Source organism: Pongo pygmaeus, chromosome 1, assembly GCF_028885625.2.
Source record: "Pongo pygmaeus isolate AG05252 chromosome 1, NHGRI_mPonPyg2-v2.0_pri, whole genome shotgun sequence".
NCBI classification, from domain to species: domain Eukaryota; kingdom Metazoa; phylum Chordata; class Mammalia; order Primates; family Hominidae; genus Pongo; species Pongo pygmaeus.
Window position 1 is genome coordinate 161,836,194 of NC_072373.2, and position 21,403 is coordinate 161,857,596.

At 39.0% G+C, this 21,403-nt stretch overlaps 1 protein-coding gene across 2 annotated transcripts; it reads left to right on the plus strand.

Moving 5' to 3' along the window:
- The first annotated feature begins 312 nt into the window (after positions 1-312).
- On the plus strand, positions 313-20,846 carry RPE65 (retinoid isomerohydrolase RPE65). Of its 2 annotated transcripts, XM_054495268.2 has the most exons (13): positions 1,567-1,642; positions 3,375-3,525; positions 5,358-5,465; positions 5,569-5,710; positions 9,245-9,392; positions 10,607-10,688; positions 10,926-11,058; positions 11,168-11,307; positions 11,933-12,062; positions 18,570-18,684; positions 18,779-18,873; positions 18,980-19,091; positions 20,228-20,846. In XM_054495268.2, exons 3-13 carry the CDS (start codon positions 5,389-5,391, stop codon positions 20,377-20,379), a joined length of 1,326 nt encoding a protein of 441 aa, XP_054351243.2. In that variant the 5' UTR covers positions 1,567-1,642; positions 3,375-3,525; positions 5,358-5,388; the 3' UTR covers positions 20,380-20,846. The 2 variants fall into 2 exon arrangements, with proteins under 2 accessions (XP_063525862.1, XP_054351243.2); XM_063669792.1 differs by lacking the exons at positions 18,570-18,684; positions 18,779-18,873; positions 18,980-19,091; positions 20,228-20,846 and adding an exon at positions 313-372 and having other exon boundaries at positions 1,560-1,642; positions 11,933-12,672.
- Positions 20,847-21,403: the final 557 nt, after the last annotated feature.

A 21,403-nucleotide genomic window follows, 5' to 3' on the forward strand; every position in this document is an offset into this window, starting at 1 on the left:
AGAATGGTGCCAAGGTCCAGTGGGGTGACTGAGATCAGCTCAGGCCTGATGCTGGCCACTTCCACCTAGCTCCTTTCTTTCCAATCTGTTCTCATTCTCCTTGGGAAGGATTGAGGTCTCTGGAAAACAGCCAAACAACTGTTATGGGAACAGCAAGCCCAAATAAAGCTCAAGCATCAGGAGGATCTGAGAGCTGAAAGCAACTTCTGTTTCCCCTCCCTCAGCTGAAGGGGTGGGGAAGGGCTCCCAAAGCCATAACTCCTTTTAGGGGATTTAGAAGGCATAAAAAGGCCCCTGGCTGAGAACTTGCTTCTTCATTCTGCAGTTGGTGCCAGAACTCTGGATCCTGAACTGGAAGAAAATGTCTATCCAGTAAGTATCTCTGTGAGACTTTTTTAAAACACCTTCATGGATTCATGATAAATGTGCTATTTCAAGGGCTCCTGAAGAGAAGGTATTGATTAATGGCCTGTTTAGGAAAGACCCTTAAATTTTGGTGGGGAAATTTTTTCCTGCTTATGTATTAAAGAAACTAGCTAGAATTCAGGTCCAAATTATGGGGGGTTTGTGTGACTTAGCCCGGGGTTTGGAAGCAGTCTTGAGTATGGGGATTTCAGACAGACTCGGGCTCCACTTCTTGCCCAGTCATTCCCTAGCGTGTGACTTTGGACAAATTACCTAACTTTTTAAGTCTAGCTTTTCTCGTATATAGAAAGATGTCACAATAGCTTTTACTCCATTATGTTACTGTGAGATTTAAAAGAGCTAATACCATGCAAAGTTCTTTTTATGGTATGTAGGACATAGTAATTGTTTAGTAAAAGGTAATTATTATAATTGAGTCTGGTCAGAGATTCCACTCTTTGAAGTTATAACATGAAACTGAACACAGGCGGTAGAAAGTAAACAAAAATATAGAACCTGAATCTTCTGGTCTGACTATGATGAAAAAGTACTGTAGGTCTTGGGGATTGGTAGAGAAATGAGATGATGGGGAAAAAATTATGGTATAATATGAGTGAATAATGAAGGATGAGGTACCTGACCCAAAAAGCTGTCATCTCCCAACCCCTAGGAAGGAGATAAATGAGTCTCTCCTTGAGGCAAGAAAATCAATGATGCAGTGAGCTGAGCATGTTGATAGGGTGGGAGAATACTGTGGGAAGCACCCTGTTTAGGAACAAATTTCAGGAAGTGAACTGACGGCAGTAGGATTGATTGATTTTTCTTCCGAAATAAGGAAAAACTGCAGAGGACAGGATTAAGTTCACTGTGACCATTGACATTAAAAGGGAGGTCATGTCTCTTGACATCAGAGCAGTGATCTGGGACCCCCTTCCATATCTGAGTAGTCTTCCCCACCCCGAGCCTCACGTGCTCCTCCCACCCTCACCCCTGCTTCTCCCCCCACACCCACCCCCACCCAGCTGAGACTAGACTGGCAGGAGTGAACAGGCTTTGAGCCAGCCCTAGAGTGCCTTTTCTCCTGCAGCTCTGCCTCTACTCTGCGGACTTTGAGCATCAACATGGGCTTCTTCCTTATTCTTCCACCATTTCAGGGTTGAGCATCCTGCTGGTGGTTACAAGAAACTGTTTGAAACTGTGGAGGAACTGTCCTCGCCACTCACAGCTCATGTAACAGGTTGGTCTCGCCCATCTTGAAGCCATCCTCTTTTATGTCAAAGTTTCTCTTCTCTGGCTACCTATTCCTTGGTGTCTCTCAATGCAGACTCCCCCTGTGGGTCACAGGGAGAGGGATCAGGTGGTTTGGGCTTTTTATAGCAAGAACCCATTTTCTTTCATGCGCCTTTACTTTATTTCTCTAATGTAGAAAAACGCTACCTAATTGGAATTCCCTAAGGATCAGGATTACACCTTTGTCATCTTCAAACTGTCAGTGCCTAGCTCAGTGCCTGGCACATAGTAAATGTCCTATGAATGTCTGTTCCATTGGTGTCTGAATAAATGAAGGCCCAGTGACAAGCACCTGGGAGTATTAAAGGGTGGTGGGTTTCATGCCCATTTTATTAGAGGAACGTTGGTTCTGCTGGGAGGCAGATGTAGATGCTAACCTAGCTTTATCATTTCACTGTGAATCCTCTAAGTTACTTAAACGTTCTGAGCCTCAATTCCCTTACCTACAAAAACCCAAAATTTACCTCATGAGGATGTTGTGAAAATTAAGTGGAGTAATGTAAATAGAATGATTCACCTACTATCCAACAGAAAGTAATCAATAGACAGTAATTATTACTATCAGTATCATTATTAGTTATAGGAAATAATCCATTTGCTTGAAAAACTTCACCGGTAGGAATCAAGGAAACACTGTCAATCCCTGCCCTTCTCAAAGGATAAACCTACCTGGGTTTTTTGTTTTGTTTTGTTTTTGTTTTTGTTTTTTTTTGAGACGGAGTCTCGCTCTGTCACCCAGGCTGGAGTGCAGTGGCGCGATCTAGGCTCACTGCAAGCTCCGCCTCGCGGGTTCACGCCATTCTCCTGCCTCAGCCTCCCTAGTAGCTGGGACTACAGGCACCCGCCCCCACGCCCGGCTAATTTTTTGTGTTTTTAGTAGAGGCGGGGTTTCACCGTGGTCTTGATTTCCTGACCTCGTGATCTGCCCGCCTCGGCCTCCCAAAGTGCTGGGATTACAAGCGTGAGCCACCGCGCCAGGCCCTACCTGGGTTTTTAGGGAAAAACCTAACTGTGAAAGCTGAGAGGCCTTAAGGACTATCTTGGGTACCCTACATTTTGCAGATGAGGACACTGAGGTCCAGAGATGACATGTGAGCTGATCCTAAACCAGAAGTCAGGTCCCTGACATCCAACCCTGTGGACTTTCTGCTACAGCAGGTTGACTTTCATCCAAGCAGTAGCTCACACTCACAGAGGGATATAGCTCTAGATTTTAAAGATCCAGGATTCCTGTTTTTTCATTTAAATAGTTTCTTTTTCTATAGACACATCTTTTTAAAATACATTTATTCTTGCTCTTAATCCATCCTTCTACTCCTCACTCCACTAAAATATATCAAGAAATTTGAAAATCTTTTTAAAAATGAGATGGCAAAAGGCAAATGGATTGGTGTTTGGGGAAATCTATTAGATGGAGAGTCCCAGTCCTCTCAAGATGCTTCTCCCTCACTCCTTCCAGCCCTTTATCCACACTCTGGGGCATCTCCACATTTCCCAAGGTGTGATCTCCTAGTGAAGGTGAGTCAAGTCAGCAGACATTTTCTAAGTGCTGTCCAGCGCGAGGGCTGGAAATGAAAATCACTGCCAGCTCTATGAGGAAGAAGCTGCCCAATCAGGCTGCTGATATACTGTGCCTTACCAAGGACAAGAAGCAATGTTCTGTCTCCCCTTCGTCACAGGCAGGATCCCCCTCTGGCTCACCGGCAGTCTCCTTCGATGTGGGCCAGGACTCTTTGAAGTTGGATCTGAGCCATTTTACCACCTGTTTGATGGGCAAGCCCTCCTGCACAAGTTTGACTTTAAAGAAGGACATGTCACATACCACAGAAGGTAAAGCAGCACTCCATGCCACTCCTCCCCCCGCAAGTAGGGCCTAGCTGAGCTCCTCCTCCCATATGAGTTTTAACCTCTGAACCCAGGAGGCAACCTATATACCCACTTTCTTCTCACAATGTACCTGGGCCAGTGTGTCTGCATGGATACGAGGGAATATTATCATGGAATAAAGGAGAAGCTAAAGCCTAGGGCTTTGGGGTCCAACATGAGTGGCTTTAAACCCTGTATTCAACAGACATGACTTGCCTAGGAGAGTAACCTTGGCAAGATGTTGACCTCCAATTCTTGGTTTTATAATTAGTAAAATGGGAGAAATAATAGAATCTACCTTATACATTCATTACAAGCATTAAATGAGAGTGCAGTGTCTAGCGCACACAAAACACTTCATAAGAATAGATATTGTGATGCTTGTTGTTATTATTATTAAACCATTGGCTATCTTGATTCCTTTTTCTTTTTATAAAATTGGAAAGGCCACTGGGAAAGGGGTCGGGGGCTGCCACAAAGTAATGAAGGACGAAACATGTCATAATGATACCAGAAAGAGAAGTTTTCTGAAAACAAGAGATTATTGCTAAAAGCCTTGAAGCCCTAAATCATCATTCCAGGAAACCCCCGTTAATGAAGTATTAACAAATACTTTGTCTTCTGCTTTCATGTTCAAGCCTATTAGTGGCTTTGTTGATCACCACAGATTTCAGGCATTTTGAAAAGACCTGTAAAGAAACAGCGAAAGGGGACTTGAAGCAGGACAACTTGCACGATAATAGAAGAGAAACAGATGATGTCAAGCAGAAATGTAGCCATGACAGCTTACTGTGGAGTTCAGATAAAGTTTCCTATACCTTCGACAGAGCAGGGTACTCTTTCTTCTTCACAAAAGTGTGACCAGGCGTGGGTGGCTCACGTCTGTAATCCCAGCACTTTGGGAGGCCAAGGCGGCCAGATCACTTGAGGTCAGGAGTTTGAGACCAGCCTGGCTAGCATGGTGAAACCCCGTCTCTACTAAAAATACAGAAAAATTAGCCGGGTGTGGTGGTACATGCCTGTAGTCCCAGCTACCTGGGAGGCTGAGGCAAGAGTATAGCTTGAACCCAGGAGGCGGAGGTTGCAGTGAGCCGAGATTGCGCCACTGCACTCCAGCCTGGGCAACAGAGCAAGACTCCATCTCAAATAAATAAATAAATAAATAAATAAAATAAAAGTACAAAATCAGATTTTAACTGGCTCTCCATATCAGAAATCCTGGGCAAAGTATGCTGTCTACTCTAAGATATGGTTTAGCAGACCTGTCTAGGCAAGAGATGGAATTCAAGAATACTTAATTTTTAAAACAAAATAAATGTTAAAATTGAAGAAAAACATAAAAGTAACAGAGGGAGATTGAGAAGAATATAATTCAGCACACCATGTCCGGAATTTTCCCAGTAAGTTTAGGTTGATAGGTTATAGGTGATGGGGGTGGGGGTCCTATGTGAACTTCCCCCAGGGCTGCATGGTGTGATATAGAAAGTTCATGTTGCCCTGCTCTGGCCAACTAGGATTCTAACCCAGCTTGGCCACATATGCCAACCGCTTAACTCCTCTGAACCTCAATTTCCTCATCTGTGAGGTTTAAAAGATAAAAATGTAAACTCAAGGGACACTGTGTCTGCCCTGCTTGGTCACCCCAAGAAAGTGAGCTAATAAAATCCTTTATTCTTCATGTTGTGCATTTATGATTGTGACTTGACGAGGACACATAGAATGGCCATTCTCAGCTCCACATGGGCTGTACGGATTGCTCCTGTCTATACCCTTCTTTATGTTTCAATGTCCTTCAGGTTCATCCGCACTGATGCTTACGTACGGGCAATGACTGAGAAAAGGATCGTCATAACAGAATTTGGCACCTGTGCTTTCCCAGATCCCTGCAAGAATATATTTTCCAGGTTACTGAACCCAAACTGAATGTTACTCAAGACATTTTATATTAGCCCTTTTTCTCTCATGGCTTGAAAATTACTGGACTGAAAAATTCATTTGTTTCTACAGGTTTTTTTCTTACTTTCGAGGAGTGGAGGTTACTGACAATGCCCTTGTTAATGTCTACCCAGTGGGGGAAGATTACTATGCTTGCACAGAGACCAACTTTATTACAAAGATTAATCCAGAGACCTTGGAGACAATTAAGCAGGTGGGACACAGTGCTAGGTGATGTTCAGGAATTTAGAATTTGGAACTTAAAATTAATTCAACATAAATTATTCATGCTGCGAATGTATGATTCTGACTTGATGAGGACACACAGAATGACCATTCCAAGCTCCAAATGGACTGCACTGATTGCCTCTGTCTAGGATGCTTTCCTGCAATTGGTGTAATTTGGTGAAAAGAACATGAGAGCCAGATTAAGTTTCAAATCCTAGCGTTGTCAACAATGACTAGCTATTTGACATAGGACAAACATTGTTTCTTCATCTCTAAAATTTTAAACACTTACATGGATTGGAGAAAACCCATATAAAATGCCTAACATATTCATTCATTCATTCATGACACAAATATTTATCGAGTGCTTTCCATATTCAGAATTTATGCTAGATGCAAGGGATAGATCAATGAGTAGGATAACATGGTCCCTGCCTTTCATTGCTTTTATAAGCTAGCATGAACCTGGTAAATACTGGGTGCTCAAAAAATTATAGCTACTGACACTGAAAATCATGCTATTTATGGTTCTAGGCAAGTATGTTGCACTAATTTGCCCCTTCTTATAGATACTTCTTATTAGAAATAAAGCTATATCTTGAATGAAATAGCATAGAACAAAATTTCAGCAATATTTGGAAGTGACAAATTTTACTGAGAACTTAGGGAATCTCAATGCAGCAGTCCTTAGATACACATTTTGAACCAATATTTACTAAGATACACCTATTTACAAGGCATTGTTCTTGTCTTCAGGTGACTTAATGTCTAGGTGGAGAAATCAAATATGTAACTCTAATAGGACAAAGAATATGATGACTCTTTTAAGAAGGAAAATCTTTTAAGAAAGCATAAATACTAAAGGAATTACTTCTGGAAGTAGCTGGCAATGCAAGGTGGGACAGGTGAAAGAAGGTTTAAAGGCAAAGGCTTTGGGCTGGAAGTTGAAAGAGAGGTATGACTTCAGTGAATTTAGAGAAAGGATATGCTAGATGGAGGGGGTAAGGTGATCAAAAGCATGGAGGTAGAAGGTGTTCATGAAAACTGGAGAATAATCTCCTTGGACTAGACTTGCAGCATTTCTCAGTGGAGGTACTAATATGACATTAGGCAGGCGGTGACTCATCATCATGGAGACGTCCCACACATGGGAGAGGTTTGGCATCCGTGGCCTCATCCACTAAACACCAGTCATGTTTTCAATCATTATACAAACCCAAAATGCTCCTGACATTTCCATATCTTCCCCTAGGGGGCAATAACACTCCCAGTTGAGAACTAGTTGCCTAGAGTAGTTATGTCAAGGGGAATATTGAGACACAGGGTAGGATGAAACTAAAAGCTTGAATAATTGGCTAAACATTTGGAATATGTTGTTTAGCTAATGGGAAGCTACTGAAAGTTTTTGCTCAAAGAAGTAGTATGAGTAGGGCTATACTTTAAGATGTTTATTTGGGGAGCCATGTATGAGCTGTATGGGAAGGCAAAAGAAATACAGTATAGCTGGTAGACCAAGAGGTGAAACTAAAGGCCAGAACCACAAATGCAGTACTGGTAAAAATAAGAAGAAAAAAAATAGTCTCAACATTAGGTCTCAATAGCACAAGCTGATCTATAAATCTCAACAGACTATTTACTGCGTCTTAACATACAATCCCCATAGCTCTTTCTTGTTTATAATGTATGTGTGTAACCATGTACAAGTGTGTGCATAGCTCCTTTAGAGAAGAACAAAAGCTGAGTTTCTAAATCATTCATTTGACTTTGATAGGGAATCTGTATTACAATTACATGATATTTTAATTAGAAATATAGAAGCTATGGTATAGCTCCAGAATAGACTTTATTAGGAGTCAGGTTCCACTGTTACTAGCGCTGTAAAATGTAATTTTAAAAATGTGAAATTTTTGATTGTTCACTATTATTAACCAGTGCCTTTGCCTCCAGCCTGATTCCCTTAAATACAATTTATTTAAGGCAGCAGTAGCAATTTTTTAAAATATAAATATGAAAGTATTACTCCACCTAGGGAATCCATAACTTTCCAAATACAGTCCAAGTGAAGGTCTTTGTGGCTGGCCCACTCTTATTTCGCCTCCTCTATGCATGCCCTTCATGGCAGCCAGGTTAAATGACTAGTAATGGCCAAACAGCACACATTATTTCACAAGTCTATGCATTTACATTAGGATTCCCACTCCCTGGAACACACTGTCATCCTGCTCCACTTGGCTAACTCCACTCACCTTTCAAACATTAGCTGGAGTCACGTTTCTCAGGAAAACTGCCTTATCCCTCAGTCTGGGCTAGATGGCGCTTCTCTACGATGCCATTGCACACTCACAGTGCTTTATGCCGGATTATTGGTCTAATGCAGTGCTGTCCAATAGAACTTTCTGCAATGATGGAAATGCTCTATAACTGTGATATCCTGGTGTTATTAAGCACTTGAAATGTGGCTAATGTGACTGAGGAGCTGAATTTGAAGTTCTATCTAAAAATTAGTGGTCACTATATTAATAGAAGAGTACGGGTCTAGAATGAAGTTCTTGGAAGCAAAGATCTTCTCTCTCCTGGGCCCTGGTATAGTGCCTGGCACATAGTGAAAGCTCAGAGTATTTGATAAATGATTGACTAAATAAATGAATATCTTGCCTATTATTTAAATAAGGGTGCTAAAATGTCCTATGCTTTAAAAAAAAAAACCCTAATTAATCAGAAATAATTTTGCTTAGATAAATATATATTCCAGTAATTATTCATTCAATAAATCTTTACCAAGTAGGTCCCAGGTGGAAATCTAGTGCTGATTTATCTAGCTCTTTATCCTTAAACAAGACACTTGATCTCTCTGGAACCCCAATTTATCCTTCTGCAAACTAAGAGATTTGTGTTACATTTGTAGTTCTAAACTTCTTATGAGACACAAAATTGAATTAAATGCTGTATGCTTTTGCCAGAAATGTTTATATTTAATTAAAAGAGATCCATGGTTCTCCTAAAGTCTATTTAAATTAAGACTTTCTATACTAGATGAAGCTTGAAGTCCCTTTCAGTTCCAAACTCATACAGTACCACGTGCAAGACACATAGTTGGTATTTACATAGTACCATACAAAATTGCCATTTTTGGAAATCAACAATTATTGAATATTAGCAATTTTATACAATTAAATCTAATACAATAATAAGAGTATAAAGAAGTCTGAGGACTCAAACTTATGGTTTGAGGTCAATCTGCATATGCTAAAAGAAAAGTAACTAACCAGAGCCCTGCATGGTATACATCAAATAAAGAGATGTCACAGGTAACTCCAGATTCAGACACATGAGGAGGCATTATGTTCTGCATGAAGGTGGGAACTCAAGGTGAAAGAGGGTACAATCCAGAGAGATGGGAAGAAAGAGAAAGTGCACTTAGGATGAGAGTTCAAGGGGTAGTGGTGACCTCAGACCTAGGGACAAAGGTATAATGTATCTTCCTTCTCTCAACTGGAGGACATTCACTTTACTTCCGTAGGTTGATCTTTGCAACTATGTCTCTGTCAATGGGGCCACTGCTCACCCCCACATTGAAAATGATGGAACCGTTTACAATATTGGTAATTGCTTTGGAAAAAATTTTTCAATTGCCTACAACATTGTAAAGATCCCACCACTGCAAGCAGGTGAGTTTACCAATCTGTCCTCTTCTGAAAACAAGTGTCTATATTGTGAGAAAGTTACTGTATTGTGAGAAAGATCAGAATATCAGAATAGCATTTTGTGCATAGTTAAATTACTCTCAGACTTCAGAAGCACTGCCCTCATCTCTACCCTATAAGGGGCCTAATGCCCAAGGGCATCATATCAAAGGATGACAACTTGAAAATATAGAAAGCAAGTGTCCAAGTTCTCTTCTAGAATATTAAAAATGTAGTACATATATATGTATATGGATTTGATCATACACAATTTGGATTCAAACTTAGCAAACATTTATTGAGCACTTATTCATGTGCTAGGCAAAATTAAATTAAATAAGCATGTATGTGTGCATAGTAGCATACACACATATATGAGAGTGTACTAAATATGTTGTGCTTAATTCCCAAAACTACAAACAAATCTGTTATCTCATAGAAGTACTACAGAAAAAGAACTACAGCAGAAAGGAGTGTACCCTAGAATTCTCCATTCATTCTTCATTTATTGCCAGGTTCATTGTTCACCACCTTGATGATGGAATTATTTGAACGTATACAGATTTTTGTTTAGTATTATTTAGTACAGTTCTCAAAGTGTAGTCCTTGGACCAAGACCATCACCTAGGAAACTGTTAGAAATACAAATCTTGAGCCTTGTCCTGGGCAGACTGAATGAGAAATTTGGGGAGTGGAGCCTGCAATCAGTATTTTAAGAAGCTCTTTATGTGATTCTGATGCACACTAAAGTTTGAGGACCATTCACTTACTAGTGAGTGAATTTTAATGTGCATAAGAATTACTGTACAGGGCTATTGACACAAACCCATCTAAACTATATCCTTTGGGCATCTTAAGACATTGCAAAAGGCATTTTGACCATTCTGAGGTTTTTTCCCTACTCCCCTGACTTAAAAGCCACCTCCAACTATTGCAAGATGTGACTCCACTATACTCCGCTCGCCACAACTCTATTTGAGTGCACGTTTCCAAATCTGCTGCTATTTGGATTTTCCTGGGTGATTTTGCGGCTTCACATGAAATTTCACTAAGAAGTGCAAATGATGGAGAAAATGAAAATAACCCCTCTAACACAATCAAAATGTGTTTCTTTGCCTGTATAAGCTGTTCTAAATGCTTTGTATTAAAAAAAAAAATAAGAGGCTGTTCCAAAGCCTTTTAAAACCACTTTATTTCAGACAAGGAAGATCCAATAAGCAAGTCAGAGATCGTTGTACAATTCCCCTGCAGTGACCGATTCAAGCCATCTTACGTTCATAGGTAACTTGAAGGCCTGCTATGAATCTTCAGGAAAACTCAAGTTTAAAGATTTGCTTTGCCTACCTTTGATACCAATCCTGATCACAATATTTTTTTGCAGAAAACTAAATTTAAACATAATTAATTTCATGTAGGCACTGTTGATTCTTGTAACTGAGCATACCACATGTATACAAATTTGTTTGTGGCTTCAGAATCAGCCCTTTCATTCACAAGCCCGTTTGTGTTTCTGAACAGTTTTGGTCTGACTCCCAACTATATCGTTTTTGTGGAGACACCTGTCAAAATTAACCTGTTCAAGTTCCTTTCTTCATGGAGTCTTTGGGGAGCCAACTACATGGATTGTTTTGAGTCCAATGAAACCATGGGGGTAAGTCTTAGATATATTTGTCAAGTTTGTGATTCTGAAGAAGGTGTGTTGAATAATGTATACTTTTTTCCTTTTTAAATGCATCAAAATATTTTCCTCATTTTTCAAGGTTTGGCTTCATATTGCTGACAAAAAAAGGAAAAAGTACCTCAATAATAAATACAGGACTTCTCCTTTCAACCTCTTCCATCACATCAACACCTATGAAGACAATGGGTTTCTGATTGTGGATCTCTGCTGCTGGAAAGGGTAAGAAAGGACACTGGATAAATGCGACATCTGCCATTGTTCCTGGAAATTAGGGGGTTTTTACAGAGATGCTGCACTCAATCTGAATCACATCTAAAACAGCAAGAGTTATGTGAGAGTCAAAAATGTAATTGGAAAAGCAGTAGGGAGTTTAGGTAATCTGAACATCAAAACTATGGTTAATGATTGAAAACTAATCGGGTCCACGAACCCCACCTGAAAACAAAAGATTCTGTGACCTGAGAGGTGAACTTAAACTTGACAAAATCACTGGGGAAACTTGAGCCCCATCCTCTCTGGGAAGGGAGAAAAAGGCATGCGTTTTTCAGACTAGCCAAATCACTAAAAAGACAACAGCCCCCAAAGACACAAACAGAATGGTGACAGGGAGGCAGAACAGAAAGTATCTCAAGGCTGCTGTTACTTAAACAAATCCATTAAGCAGGTTTCTTTATTTTCATCCTGTGTGGGCAGGAGGAAATGGCTCTAATACACCTGGCTCAATAGCAGTTTCTGGGTTACGGAATAAAGAACAGGCAGGCACTTGTGCTTAAAAAGGCATGAGTCATCTCTCTAAAATTATTTGTAATTGCCTGTGCTCATGTTTGACTCTTTATTTTTGCAGATTTGAGTTTGTTTATAATTACTTATATTTAGCCAATTTACGTGAGAACTGGGAAGAGGTGAAAAAAAATGCCAGAAAGGCTCCCCAACCTGAAGTTAGGAGATATGTACTTCCTTTGAATATTGACAAGGTAACCTGCTTCTCCGTAGATTTCAGATTTAACCAGAATGTTTCATCTCTCTCAGGAATTGTCCTCCTGCCTCATGTTTATACATAAAATCTTGAAATTTGAGAGCTAGAAGGAGCTTTAAAAATAAACTAATTAAACTTCCTTCATTTTACAAATGAAACTAAAGCTCAGAAGGGTACTGTGACTTAGCAAAAGCAACTTCAGCAGAGCCAGGATAAGAACCAGGTTTTTACATTCTAAATCTGCCGTTCTTGTATTTACAAAATTGTCTTTAAAATATAATTCCTCGGTGAATAGTGCAGATCCATTGATTCCTATGATACTTTATCAATAATATAAATACTTTAAATAATTTGAAGTTCTGGAGAGACGAAGCATCAAAAAGTACTCTTGTAGGGAAACCAGTTCATTATTTTGGTTTTCTATAAATCTTCTGAAAAATATCACTAGAGGTTAAAAATCATTACTAACAATAGACAGTCATCTCTTTATTTCTACTTTTTCTTCCCTGTATTTAGAGACTGTCTTTTTAGAATAACCAGAGTAACATCTAGAATTTGTAGTGTGGTGGAAATACCGGTCAAAATCAATAAAATATAATTCTCACATATAGATATGTGAATATATGCTTTCTTTTATATCTATTTGCTCCCTGGTTGCACAAAAGGGGTTATTAAACAGCTACATGGAATGTAAAACTTTGTACCAAAGGTTTAGATGTGGTGTGGTAGAAAATAAACTCAATTTAGAACCAAACACCACTGCTCTTAAGCAAGTTTGTAAGCCCTATGAAGAATGAGAAAGAGGGAGGAGGTTGAGGTTGAGTGTTACAGACAGGCAAAAGGGCTTCTATAAAGGCAAGGAGGAGTTAAAAATGCAAGATTTCATCTACAAATATGAAGTAGTTGCTGAGGTTGGTTTATTTAGGGGTGTAGGGGAGATGGGTTTTGGGCAGAGAGACTGGAAAGATAGGTTGGAGCAATATTGTAATGGGCTATGTAAGCCTTTGAGTGTTATATAAATATAGGGAGCCATTTAAGTATTTTAAGTGTGTATTTTAAGTGTATTCTAGGACATGCTTAGATCTGTGATCCAGAAAGTTTACTCTGGCAGCATCATGGAAGACAGACTGGAAAGTGGAGAGTCTAGAGTAGAGGCTAGAAGCCCTATTACAGGATTAATGCAATGAGGCAAATAAAAGGGAATAAGTATCTAAGTTAAGAAAATGGTGACTGAGAGATGAAGATGCAAAGCTGAGAAATATTTAGGCAGCAAAATCAACAGCAGTTGGTATCTAATTACATGTGAGGGGTAAGGGAGAGGAAGGAGTTCAGGATGCCTTCAAGATTTCCACCCTGAGCAGTTGAGTGAATGATGGTAAAATTCACTGAACTAAAAACATAGAAGAGGAGCTGGGCCAGCCACAGTGGCTGACGCCTGTAATCCCAGCAGTTTGGGAGGCTGAGGCGGGTGGATCACCTGAGGTTGGGAGTTCAAGACCAGCCTTACCAACACGGAGAAACCTCATTTTTTACTACAAATACAAAATTAGCTGGGCACGGTGCATGCCTGTAATCCCAGCTACTCAGGAGGCTGAAGCAAGAGAATCGCTTGAACCCAGGAGGCGGAGGTTGCAGTGAGCCAAGATCATGCCATTGCACTCCAGCCTGGGCAACAAGAGTGAAACTCCATCATAAATAAATAAATAAATAAATAGAAGTAAGAGGAGCTAGCTTGTAGAAAAAAGAGTAAATTTTACTTTATAGATGTAATTTGAAAGTACCCACTAGCAATCTTAGCAAAGCATTCCATAGGCAGCTGCTATACATGGATCTGGAGCTCCGAAGAAAGATCATGGAGAGAGATCAATCTGGGTACCTTAAGGATTTTTGCTTTCCCCTTAGGAAGCATATCACTGACATGTAGTTGAGCGTTCCCAAAATACTCGCCAAATGGATGAGTCAGTTAATTTCAGTAAACTCTTATTTTGCTAATAATGGTAAAAATCACAATCATCTTTAAGGAAATAAAACAGGATCACTTAACTTAAATATTCACATTGCAAAATAAAGAAAAAAGAAGGATTTTTCTAACTGTATGGTTATCATTGCCTAAAGAAATATTACCCAATTATAGAATAGGGAACTGTAATAAGCATTAAAAATGTCTAACATCATCAAATCCGTCTCCTCTTTCTTCTAATAGTTATTGAGTAGCCACTACAACAGGCATCATACTATTTGTTTCAGTGGATACATAAAATACACTTCTAGTTTTCATGGAGCCCATTACCTAGTGTATCAGAGAGAAAGAAGGCAAATCAGGAATAGCCATGCATGTCAGCACAGGAGTAGTACTCTCAGGAGGGATAAATTGATTTGTTAATAGCTAGTCAGATGATAATGTGGGGGAGATTCATGGAACATAGTTATTTGCAATGGCAGTAATATGGCAGGTGGAGATGGGATTGAGGCAGAACAACTGAAGACGGAAAGAACAGTTTGAGGAAAGACAGATAGGTGGAGAGGGAGATACGCAGAGAGAATTGGCTATTATAATTGGTTGAAACATAGGCAAAAGTAGTAAAGTAAATGGGATAAAAGGTTATAAAAGTACGTTGTACTCTTAGAAGGCTTTAAGGCCAGGCTAAGAAATTTGCACTTTATTGAACTGGTAATGGGGAGACAGTGAAGGTTTTTACACAAAAGAAAAGCCCATAATTAATGGTATTGAAATAATAATGAAATATGTAAGAATAGAGAGATGAGACTGCAGGCGGGGGGGAAATCATATTTTAGAATAAGTTTTCCAAAAGAAACATTTAAAATTTGCTTATTTAAAAAATAAAGAATTTGAGAGCCAGAGAATACAGAGAGAGAAGATAGCCAAGCACAATAGCTCCAGAAAATAAACACGTGTAGAAAATGGTAGAAACAAGAGAAGCCAGAAAAAGAAACAAGAGCCATCAGAAAGCCCTAGTTCCCACTAAGAGAGAGTAATGTCACAAAGATGAGGGCAGGTGAGGGTTATACGGTGCCCATTGCTATAGAAAAGTTGAAAAGGGTGAAGACTAAGAACGAAGCACTAGGTTTGGTGATCTCTAAGGGAATAGAGTGAGAGAGGCAGAAGTCAGGCTTCAGGGCTCTTAAGGTAAGCAGTTGATTATCTGGAAAGCAGTTACTGCATGTACACTCTTAAAAGTTTGGCAATGAAGAGAAAAATAGAAAGGGCTTAGGTCCCAGCTACTTGGAAGGCTGAGGCAGGAGGATTGCTTGAGTCCAGGAGTTCAAAGTTACAGTGAGCTACATGCCATTGCAGTCCAGCCTGGGGAACAGAACAAGACCCCATCTCAACAAACAAACAAACAAACAAAACAGAACAAGACTCCATCTCGAGAAACAAACAAACAAACAAGAAATCTAATTTAACAAGGAAAATAAGCAAAGTAGAACAAAGTAAAAAATTCAACTTGAAACCACATAAATAATATGTTAAACATAGACATTTGTATTTATTGTATGCATGTACATAAATATGCATACATGTGCACACCCCTTGCTTCTTCCCAGCATCATCACTAAGTACCTCGAGTCCATTATTTCACAAAATCTTGCAGAATCTTCTCCTCTATTGGCTCCCACCTCCCATCCTTTCCCTATTCTGAAAATCTTTCACTATTTACTTTTAATTCTTGGTCCACCACCAGAAAAAATCTTCTGTCTTCTCTTCTTAGAATGTTCCCTTCACCTTCTTTTTTTAACCAAAATCTGGCTCTCTCCCCTAAGGACACTGGTCTCCCCAACAGCAATTTCCAGGGGAATCAGTTTCTCCTCTGTACAGGGTACAGCCCTTTTACCACTTGGCCTGGGTTGGGGTAGATGTCCTTCTTTGCTGCTTTTGGATCATTGTTCCCTCTATTCACCCTTAAAATTCCCCAAGTTTTCATCTCATTTTATCTAATCATATAGCCAAGTGATGTATGTGTATGTGTGTATATATATATATCCCTCATGCCCTCGACTTTTCCAGTACTTAAGACTATATTCCTTCCATAATCTGTTTCATGCATGACACACTCTGACCTTTTATCTTTCAACATCACTTGCCCTACTGCAATTTCCACCAGGAACTTCCAATCCATTGAACACAGCACTTTCTCACTGTCTCTCACTCTGTTCAGGATTTACCTTCTCTCCTCACTCAGTTTAAGCTTTACAGTCAATAATTACAATCACTTTCTCATGTAGACCTTCCTTTCCCTTGCCTCTTTCTTACTTTATCAAAGTCATTTGTCAAAATCACAACCCTAGTTAAATTCAGCTCTCCACCCCCTCCATGCTTATACCTCTGAGGCTGAACTAAGTGCAGACAACGCACAATCATGTTAATTGGTCCCATTTTAGATGCATGACCACAAATCTTTCTGCTACATTTCCCAGCTTCACTTACTCTCTCACTTTGCTAGTTAAATATTCCACACCCTCTTCTCTTTAAACTTTTACCACCTCCCACTTCCCGCCTCCACACTCAGATGCAGCTGATGGCTATGTTTCCTTTTTCTCTGAAACAAATGAAAGAAATCAGAAAGGAACTATAGACTTGCCAGCACATCTACCCACCCACCAGCATCTGTACTCATATACTGAATTATCCATCTTCTTATCCAGAGCTGATCTCTTTCATCCTCCTTCACATTCTCAGGGAAATCACTCTCCCAATTCTCCCCGTCTTTCCTAGATCACCACTCTCCTACCCTTTTCAATGGATCATTTTTATCAGGCTCTTACAAAACCCTTCTCTTGACATTTTTGCCCCAACCAGCTACCTTCTCATTCCTCGTCTTGTTGGAGGGCCTTTGTTCCCCATCTTCCATTTATACACTCACTCGTTGTTAAATATTCATGCCTTATTCATTCACATTTTTAGCTTTCTCTTAAACTCAAGGTTCTTACCTGCTAGCGCCAGCTCCACATCTATATTTGGATGCCCAATAGACATCTCAAGTCTAATAAGACAAGACCTGAACTTCTCATCTTCCCCCACCAAAAATTTACTCCACCTGTAGTTCCTATCTTTGTTGTGACATCAACATTGTTCAGGTCAAACACCTTGGTGTTATGTTTGATGCCTCTCTTACTTTCATGCCTCTTCCTCATCCCATATCCTATTTAACAGGAAATCTTCTTGACTCTGTCCTCCACTTCTTCCACTTCTCACTGACTGCAATGCTACTGGCCTAGTGTGAACCATTGTTTTCTTTCAACTAGACTACTACGAGACAAACTGGTTTCCCTGATTCCACTCTTGGATCCTCCCTACTAACAAGGCTACCCTAAAAATAAATCATAGCATCTCACTCCTGTGCTGAAAACCATCCAATGGCTTCCCATCACTCACTCACAGAGAAAGATCAAGTCCTCATAATGACCTACGAGGCTTTGTACAGCCTGGCTCGTGACCCCCCACCTTCCTTTCTTATTCTCTCCCCTAGCTCAGTTGATAGGATCCACACTGGACTCTTTGATGCGCCTCAAACACACTCAGCATCCTTCTCCCTCAGGCCTTTGCACAATTTGTTCTCTCAGCTTGAACACTCTTCCCCAGATATCTGCATTGCTAATTCTCTCATCTTCTAAGAGTTTTGTGTCCTCTGCCACCTGTTCAAAGAGACCTACCCTAACCATCTATTCAAATTTTAACCGCTTACCCTTCACATTTCTGATCTTCTTTCCTCTATTTTTCCCCCACATTTGTGGTATATTATAAAATTTATTAATTATATTTATTGTATATCTCCTTGAACTAGAATGTAGGCTTCATGAGGACAGGGACTTCACTCTCCAAAATATCCTGAATGCCAAGAATAGAGTCTAGAACAAAATATGTAATCAAGCATTTGATGAAATTATTAATAAGTAGATATGTTAGAAAAATCTCATGGTATCCATTGTTTTCATAAAATAATCAGAAAAATCATGTGTGTGTGACAAGAGATCTTAGGAAACATATGGTCCAGTGGTTTTTTTCTTCTTGTCAACATAACTGTGAGGATTTTTTTTTCAGGCAAAATCAAAACATATTCTAAGTGTAAAAGAGATATACATTCTTTCATCCCTCAGGCAGTTGAAGTCTTTGTTGTTCTGCAGAAAAACATTAATTATTATTATTATTGGTTTTGAGATTTTTGTTTGGTTTTTGTTTTTTTGTTTTGCAGAGGCCTTTCTTTGGAGCCCTAAATTTTCTTCAAGGATGGTCTCATTTTACAGAAGAGAAAATTGATGGCCTAAGAGGTTATGTGACTTTCCCAGTGATGCATAGCCAGTGACTGACACAGGCACAGATAGCTTGCCCAGTCGCATCCCAGGGTCCCTCATCTATAGCTTCCTGCAGTTCCTCCCTGCATGTTGACCTAAAAAATAACTTAGGAGGCAAGACTTAGGAAGTCTGCATTTCTGGCTGTTTGAATTCTTTCCTGCTCACTGAGGTTTCTGTTATCTTCTCTCCTAGGCTGACACAGGCAAGAATTTAGTCACGCTCCCCAATACAACTGCCACTGCAATTCTGTGCAGTGACGAGACTATCTGGCTGGAGCCTGAGGTTCTCTTTTCAGGACCTCGCCAAGGTGAGATGATCTAGAGAAAACTTCACACGGGAGTGAACAAATGTTTCTTTCAAAGTGATTAAGAGTTTTCCTAAGCATGTGCTCTATTTTGTAGCATTTGAGTTTCCTCAAATCAATTACCAGAAGTATTGTGGGAAACCTTACACATATGCATATGGACTTGGCTTGAATCACTTTGTTCCAGATAGGGTAATTAATCCTTCTTACTAAATATTTGAACAGTGCTTTGAGTATATGCTAGTCAAGTAAAGCATATTGACTGATTGCTTGATTGATTTTTCTTTCTCACAAACAGCTCTGTAAGCTGAATGTCAAAACTAAAGAAACTTGGGTTTGGCAAGAGCCTGATTCATACCCATCAGAACCCATCTTTGTTTCTCACCCAGATGCCTTGGAAGAAGATGATGGTAATGAAAGCAATTGTTGTGTCTGAATACTCTTCTTACTGCAGTTCTGTATGTCAGTTCATTAGGAAAGGAGTAAGGTTGATTATTCCGTAATACTCAAAAATGATCCTTAATACTATAAATAGAGCAGTACTGAAGAATTAAACCTATTTGAAAAGAATTTTCATCTTTTGATCAGGTCTTGTTGATTACCAGTAGAAAAAAATGTCAAAGCCCCATTTGGTGTCAGGATGGAGCATCAATGTCTGCTCTAGATGAGGGAGAGAAGGAAGAAAAAATGGCAACATGAATTCTAGGTTTTTGCCTTTCCTGACAAAGACATATTTCTAAAAAAAATAGCAATTCTAAGAAGGGAAGCAAGTATTATAGCAGATACTAGAGAATGAGAAGGCAGGTCTGTGAATAGTTTTCATTTGTTCTTTCGGTAAGCTAGGGCTTGAAAAAGACCCAGAGCCATACCAGCAACTCAGATACAGCAACTCAAATTACAAATCAGCAGTGTTAGTTAACTACTTCTCAGCTGGGACAAGGAGATAGATTACACTCTATGGGATTCAAATATGGGAAACTAAGAGAAATGAGATAAAGAATTGTGGAGCCATTTCACACTAAATGATTTTATATATCCAGTCAAAGCTGTAAAAGATTTGTTCTCTTCTTGTTTGAAGGAAGTCAGATTCCAGATTGATCTTAGAAACCATACATATGATATATCTTACTGCTTTCAAAGTCTTTTAATACACACTTTTCATTTGAGCATCACAGTTTTTACAGTATGTACAGCAGGTGCTATATTTTTGTGTTACAGATAAAAACAGATCCATTTATTCAGTAAGTATTTAATGAGTACCTACTATGCTGTAGTCATTGTTATAGAATATTGAGATACAGCAGTGAGCAAGACAGACAAGACTCTCCCTTCTTAGAGCTTACAGTGTAGGTGGGGTACATAAAGAGTTTAAAAGACCTCTTTAGGAGGTCTCATGCCAGGTGGTACAAGAGTCAGAAAAAGAAGTCAGGTCATATGGTTTTCTATATTTGTCAATGTAATACCTCCTATATTATTTCAATGACATTTAATCTATAGCTTGGGCTTTAAAAAACTCAATATTGCCTTATTTACTTCTGATAAACAGGTGTAGTTCTGAGTGTGGTGGTGAGCCCAGGAGCAGGACAAAAGCCTGCTTATCTCCTGATTCTGAATGCCAAGGACTTAAGTGAAGTTGCCCGGGCTGAAGTGGAGATTAACATCCCTGTCACCTTTCATGGACTGTTCAAAAAATCTTGAACATACTCTAGCAAGATATGTTTTTGGTAGCAAAATCGAGAAAATCATCTTCAGGTCTGCAATCAAATTCTGTTCAATTTTAGCCTGCTATATGTCATGGTTTTAACTTGCAGATGCACACAATTTTGCAATGTTTTACAGAAAGCACTGAGTTGAGCAAGCAATTCCTTTATTTAAAAAAAAAAGTACATATTTAGATAATCATACTTCCTCTGTGAGACAGGCCATAACTGAAAAACTCTTAAATATTTAGCAATCAAATAGGAAATGAATGTGGACTTACTAAACGGCTTTTAATTCCTGTTATAAGAGCATATTTTAGGTACCTATCTGCTCCAATTATATTTTTAACATTTAAAAACCAAAGTCCTCTACATTTGATTTATATGATATGTGGCTTTGCTGAGTCAAGGAAGTATCATGCAATAAGGCTTAATTACTAAATGTCAAACCAAACTTTTTCTCAAACCAGGGACTATCATCTAAGATTAATTACAGTAATTATTTTGCGTATACGTAACTGCTCAAAGATTATGAATCTTATGAATGTTAACCTTTCCGCTTATTACAAGCAAGTACTATTATTTCTGATTTTATAATAAGAAAATCTATGTTTAATCAACTGAGGCCTCTCAACCAAATAACATCTCAGAGATTAAGTTATATATTAAAAGCTTATGTAACATAAAAGCAAGTACATATAGTAGTGACTATATTAAAAAAACAGAGCATAAAATGCTTAAAAATGTAATATTTACTTAAAATCAGATTATGGGATAATGTTGCAGGATTATACTTTATTGCATCTTTTTTGTTTAATTATATTTAAGCATTGTGCAATCACTTGGGAAAAATTAAATTATTAACATTCAGGTATTAATACATTTTAAGCCTTTTGTTTTTAAATTTCTTTTGTTCTAGAGATTGTTTAAAAATAAATATTGACAAAAATAATGTTCTATATCTTAATTCTAGTATCTGTTTTATGCTCGAAAGCATTACATATCATGATACCTAAGATGAT

Coding starts and splice junctions, on each gene's coding strand:
- RPE65 (XM_054495268.2), top strand. CDS start 5,389: ATGACTGAGAAAAGGATCGTCATAACAGAATTTGGCACCTGTGCTTTC. Junction 11,308..11,932: donor GATCTCTGCTGCTGGAAAGG/GTAAGAAAGGAC, acceptor TTATTTTTGCAG/ATTTGAGTTTGTTTATAATT. Junction 19,092..20,227: donor TGCCTTGGAAGAAGATGATG/GTAATGAAAGCA, acceptor TCTGATAAACAG/GTGTAGTTCTGAGTGTGGTG.